Here is a 6,264-nt window from a genome sequence, read left to right on the forward strand (position 1 = left end):
AGATAATACTGGATAGAAATGTCAACACCCACACCCTACATTATTAATATAAGACATGGCCACGTTAACTGGCTGGTTGACATCATATCCCAAACTACAATGCATGAAATCATCCACTCCAGACAGAGTTCCAAGAATATCCGACAATGGTGCAACTCGAACTCCAGCTGTGACAGAGTTAGGTAAGCCATGCACACACAGACAGGATGGAGAAGAACTAAAAGAAAATCAGTTTACCTCATTTAAACCCACTAGAATGCCAGCTCATAACACTGGCCATAACGCCAATGTTATTGAATTTGACTGATATTAGTGATAGAGGAGATAGTGGTTATCAGTGGCACTATATACTGTCGTATAGTGCATCTTAGATACCATCATAAAACAAGATGCAGACAAGACCAAGACATGGGGATAGGAGATAGAGTTAGCTACAGAAGGACATTGACCCTGTTGGTCTAGTACACATTTATGATTCAGACATGAACAAACTGTTCTGCCAAGCAAGCGGAGACAGTTAATGTCTGGAAAAGGAGACTCCACAGACTGTCTCCACAGAGTTGACCCCAAGGGGAAGAATGATGACAAGACCTTTGACCCTCGCTAAATTTAGCGCCCTTTTGTTGTGATTAATACGGGGACACTTGTCTGCATCAGAGAACGGGGTAAATGTCCCGAACCCCCTACTTCCGTTTCCCCGCTGGCTGCACCAAGAGATCTCATTGTGCAGCGCTGGCTGTCTGTGACTGTGTCTCACAGTCTAAAATGTTCCTCACTCACCCGCACAGTCATGAAGAAGGTGCGACAGCGCCTCTTCACCCTCAGGAGGTTGAAAAGGTTTGGCATGGGCCCTCAAATCCTCCCAGAAATATACATCTGCGCCATTGAGAGCATCTTGACTGGCAGCATCACTGCTTTATATGGCAACAGCAACGCCCTCGATCACATGGCGCTACAGAAGGTGGTGAGAACAAGCTCCCTGCCATCCAGGACCTCTATATCAGGCGGTGTGAAAGGAAGGCCTGGAAAATCGTTAAAGACTCCAGCCACCCAAGCCATATGCTGTTCTTTCTGCTTCCGCATGGCAAGCGTACCGGTGCATCAAGTCTGATACCAACAGGCTGCTGAACAACTTCTATCCCCAAGCCATAGCTAACAAAATGGCTACACGGACTATCTGAGTTTACCATACTGTATTTTGGCACTGTCTCTATGCACACTAACAGGACTCTACATGCTCGCTCGCTCGCTCACACACACACACACACACGCACACGCACACACACACACACACACTTCATTTGCTCACACACACATAACGTGCACACACAGTTATACTGATTTTATACACATGCACACACACTCACATACAATCATCATGCACGCTGCTGCTACTCTGTTTATCGTATATCCCAATGCCTAGTCACCTTACCCCTATACATACATATCTACCTCTATCTATTTTGTTCTACCTCATGTTATTTTTAGTACTATATTCATATTGATTACTGCATTGTTGGGTTTAGAGCTTGCAAGAAAGGCATTTCACTGTACTTGTGCACATGACCGCGTCTCTGCTCTGAAGTACTTTTGGGTCATAAATATGCCATTTTGCTGACGCAACCTTTCCGGAAGCTGGCTAATATTCTGTGTCCTCAGTCATAACTCTCATGCCAGCTCGAGACAGGCAAGTATCCTGTGGCGAGACAGTGTACAGACAGCCCTGGGGCCTCAGTACAGAAACAGTTTAAGTGAGGGGTTATGTATTGTACATTGTTTCACTCAGCACAGACAGACAATGACAAAATAACCAGCATTCCATACTTTGGCACAACTCTCTAAACAACTTCTCTAGAGACACATACCAGAACAATTGCTGAGAGAGGTAACAGTCTCGAACCTTTGTTTCCATATAAGGGAGTGTATACATCAATGAGGGGAGTGAACTACATAACAAAGGGCAGTGGGAACTTTCCCTCAGTCCAGGCAGGGCATACATGCTAAGGAATGGGTGCAGCTTGAGGCTTCAAGCTCAATGAACATTCACAGTGAGTATTTCCAAGCTATATGCCCTGGACGTTTGCGTAGTATGTGGAGTTTATACATTCCAATGTTTTTAAGAGGAACGCCTTTCTCTGGCTCCGTCCCAAATGCCACCCTATTCCCTATATACTACACTACTTTTGACCAGGGCCAATTGGGAATAAGGTTCCATTTGGGATGCACACTCTGTTATCATCAGTATGGAGCTGGGTCTCAGGATGCTCCCCTTCCTCCCAGTCAGACCTGCCAGTCAAAAAAAAAACGTCCCCCTGGTTTGGAAAACGTAACGAAGGGTGTTTATAGTGCTACTAACTGGAATGTTTAAATGTAACCTGTTTTTATATTTTAGAACGTAAAGGCAGTAATAATACTGACAGTAACAGTAATAAGATCAAGAGACTGAACTGTTGGGTGTCACCCTAGATAGCAAGCTATCATGGTCCAAACATATAGTCTCAATGGTTACTAAAATGGGAAGAGGTCTGTCCTTGATAAGGCGTTGCTCTGCTTTCTTAATATCTCAGTCAATCAGAAAAGTCCAACAGGTCCTAGTTTTGTCGCTCTTGGACTACTGTCCAGTTGTGTGGTCAGTTGCAGCAAAGAAGGACAAAGGCAAATTGTAGTTGCTCCAAAACAGAGCAGCACGCATTGCACGTAGATTTACATGGAGGGTGAATGTCAATGACATGCATGTCAATCTCTCCTGGCTCTAAGTTGGGGAGAGATTGACTGCATCACTTTTGGTCTTTGTGCGAGGTGTTGATGTACTGAAGGTACCGAACTGTCTGTTCAAGCAGTTGGCACACAGATTGGACACTCATCGGTATCACACAAGACATGCAACCAGAGGTCTCTACACAGTTCCTAGGTCCAGAACAAAGGCTGGGAAACACACAATATTAAATAGAGCCATGACTAAATTGAACTCTCTGCCACCCCAGGTAACTCAAACTAGCAATAAAACCATATAATAAAAAAAAGATTCACTAGCTGTGGGTCGCTCTGGAAGGGAGCGTCTGCTGAATGGCTAAATTGTAATGTAAATGCAGCGCTATGTATGTATATTTATGTATATTTTGTATTTTATTTGTTGTGTTGTTTCCTGTTTGGACCCCAGGAAGAGTAAAATTCAGACATTTTCAAGCCTTGCCATAGATTTTCAAGCCGATTTAAGTCAAAACTGTAACTAGGCCACACAGGAACATTCAATGTCATCTTGGTAAGCAACTGTAGATTTGGCCTTGTGTTTTAGGTTATTGTCCTGCTGAAAGGTGAATTTGTCTTCTAGTATCTGTTGGAAAGCAGAGTGAAGCAGGTTTTCCTCTAGGATTTTGCCTGTGCTTAGCTCCATTCCATTTATTTTTTATCCTAAACAACTCCCTAGTCCTTGCCGATAACAAGCATACCTTTAACATGATGCAGCCACCACCATGCTTGAAAATATGAAGAGATGTACTCAGTGATGTGTTATGTTGTATTTGCCCCAAATATAACACTGTGTATTCAGGACATAAAGTTAATTTATTTTCCACATTTTTTGCAGTTTTACTTTAGTGCCTTATTGCAAACAGGATGCATGGTTTGGAATATTTTTATTTTGTACATGGACCCTTCTTTTCACTGTTATTTAGGTTAGTATGGTGGAGAAACTACAATGTTGTTGATCCATCCTCAGTTTTCTTCTATCACAGCCATTCAACTCTGCGACTGTTGTAATAAAGTCACCATTGGCATCATGGTGAAATTCCTGAGCGGTTTCCTTCCTCTCCGGCAACTGAGTTAGGAAGGACACCTGTATCTTTGTAGTGACTGGGTGTATTGATATACCATTCAAAGTGTAATTAATAACTTCACCATGCTCAAAGGGATATTCAGTGCCTGCTTCTTTTTTTTTACAAGGCATTGGAAAACCTCCCTGGTCTTTGTGGTTGAATCTGTGTTTGAAATGTACTGCTCGACTGAGGCACCTTACAGAAAATTGTATGTGCGGGGTACAGAGAGGAGGTAGTCATTATCATCTTATTATGTGACTGGTTAAGCACATTTTTACTCCTGAACTTATTCAGGCTTGCCATAACAAAGGGGTTGAATACTTATTGACTCAAGACGTTTCAGCTTTTCATTTTTTATTAATTTGTAAAACTTTCTAAAACACAATTCCACTTTAACATTATGGGGTATTGTGTGTAGGCCAGTGACATTGTAAATCACAATTGAATCAATTTAAAATTCAGGCTGTAACAGAACAAAATTTGGAAAAAGTCAAGGGGTGTGAATACTTTCTGAAGGCACTGTAAGTAGCTTACTGTTGCAGTCGGCGTAGAGAGTCAGTCGTTCCCTGGAAGCAGTGATGTCACTTCTGTAACTGGGGCTTGACTGCATGAGCTTCCCTATAATCCCTTTAAATAGCGCAGGCAGCGCTCACAGCGCTCACTCACAACAATCCCTCTCAGGCGAGTAGTGCTCTCTCTCCCTCTCCTACAACGCCAGTCAAAGGAGTTGCTGGACCAGTTTCGGAGACTGCACCGCAGCCGTTACAAGAGAGTCATCAAGATGACTAGCTACATTGTATCCTCCGACTCTCGCCGTGTCAGCCCATCGGTCCACGGGAACAAATTCGACACTGCCTACCGCAAGAAGGCCGTGCCCAACATATTCGAGAACGTCAACCAGGACGCGGTGATGAGGCTGTTCGAGAAAACCGGGGACAAGAAAGCGGAGGAGAGGGTGAGGAGCATCTTCTCCTTCACGCAGGACCCAGCGGAGACGGCCAAAGCTCTGATGGCGCTCAAGCAGCGAAAGAAGGACAAGTTCTTCCAGATCGTGGGCCTGGTTCGCCACATGCTGAAACTGCGTTGAACATTCTCTTTCGGCTCTGCTGAACGAGTTGAATTGAATTGCCCAAGAATGTCGCTGCAGCGGTTGGTCAGGTAATGCCGACCTGTCATGGAGAAGAAACGTCCTCGAATGGATTTAGCCTAAATTTAAGCCACTTGCTTCGAAGGCAACAAAGTGTGACTATTCCATGAAGATGCACTCCATGCGTAATGGTATGTTCGTTTGGATACGTCGTGCTGGATGGAGAAAGAAGGAGGGAATGGAATACCGAAGGTTGTTGTCCCGAACAAAGAAACATGGAGACACGATGCTCTCCCTGACTGACTATGCATTCTGTCGAATGCTTCACATTCAATGTGTACCTTATAGGTGCCTATTTGCTGGTACATTGTAATTATAAGAAGAGACTGCCGAAGAAACTGCCTGAAAATGTCTGTTCCGGTGAAAACATATGCCTTGTCTCTGTATCATTTCAACTTTGTGATACCTGCTATAAACACTGTTTATTAGTGGCCACAAATGTATTTGTAACACAAATGTTACAGCAACATAATGACATGCATTTATGAAATGTCCTTTTGCAATTTCTTTAATAAATTATTATTGAAATATAATGTCCATTCTCTTTGCTTTCATTTCAAATGACTCCACATCACATTACTTTGTTTGAAGCCTCTCTGATAGGCCTGCTTTCACCTTAGTTTGTAAATACACTGTAATCATTTCAGACGGCTACATTTAGTCTAAAATGGGGTTCATCCTTTATTAATAATTCCATTAAGTTACACCTTTATATAATACAATTACTTTGTTTTTCCAGAAGGAACTTCACTTGTGGCAAGTTGGATAAGATAAATATATATAGTAAACATATAAACAGCAACATTCACACAGGACAGATAAAAATGCTTATAACATATATATATTATAAGACCCAAGTCTGCGCCCTGATTGCAGTATTGTATATTACCTGATGGCAGGACTGTATATTACCTGATGCAGTGCTATATAGTACCTGGTGGCAGTACTGTACATTACCTGATGGTAGTACTTTACATTCTTTGATGGTAGGACTACCTGATGGCAGTACTGTGTATTACCTGATGGCAGGACTGTATATTACCTGATGGCAGTAATGAATATTACCTGATGTCAGGACTGTATATTATCTGATGGCAGGATTGTATATTACCTGATGGCAGGACTGAAACTAAAGGGGGGGGGGGGAATTTACACATGGCTTGATGTGATTAACCTTCATTGGGTTTCCCTCTGATGTGGCTTACTCCAGACCGGTGCAAACCAGTTCTGCTGGGGAGGTTTGCTGCAGTGCACAGCAGTGTTTGTCTAAGGTGTATCTCATCATCCCCGCTCTGCAGATAA

At 42.9% G+C, this 6,264-nt stretch overlaps 1 protein-coding gene across 1 annotated transcript; it reads left to right on the top strand.

Moving 5' to 3' along the window:
- Positions 1-4,462: 4,462 nt before the first annotated feature.
- On the top strand, positions 4,463-5,496 carry LOC120055047 (transcriptional and immune response regulator-like). The gene has a single exon (XM_039002911.1). The coding sequence runs from the start codon at positions 4,597-4,599 to the stop codon at positions 4,900-4,902; it is 306 nt and encodes a 101-aa protein (XP_038858839.1). The 5' UTR covers positions 4,463-4,596; the 3' UTR covers positions 4,903-5,496.
- The last annotated feature ends 768 nt before the right edge of the window (positions 5,497-6,264 follow it).

This window comes from Salvelinus namaycush, chromosome 1, assembly GCF_016432855.1.
Source record: "Salvelinus namaycush isolate Seneca chromosome 1, SaNama_1.0, whole genome shotgun sequence".
Lineage (NCBI taxonomy): Eukaryota > Metazoa > Chordata > Actinopteri > Salmoniformes > Salmonidae > Salvelinus > Salvelinus namaycush.

Bases quoted from the DNA above. Each gene is read 5' to 3' on its own strand.
- LOC120055047 (XM_039002911.1), top strand. From the start codon at position 4,597: ATGACTAGCTACATTGTATCCTCCGACTCTCGCCGTGTCAGCCCATCG.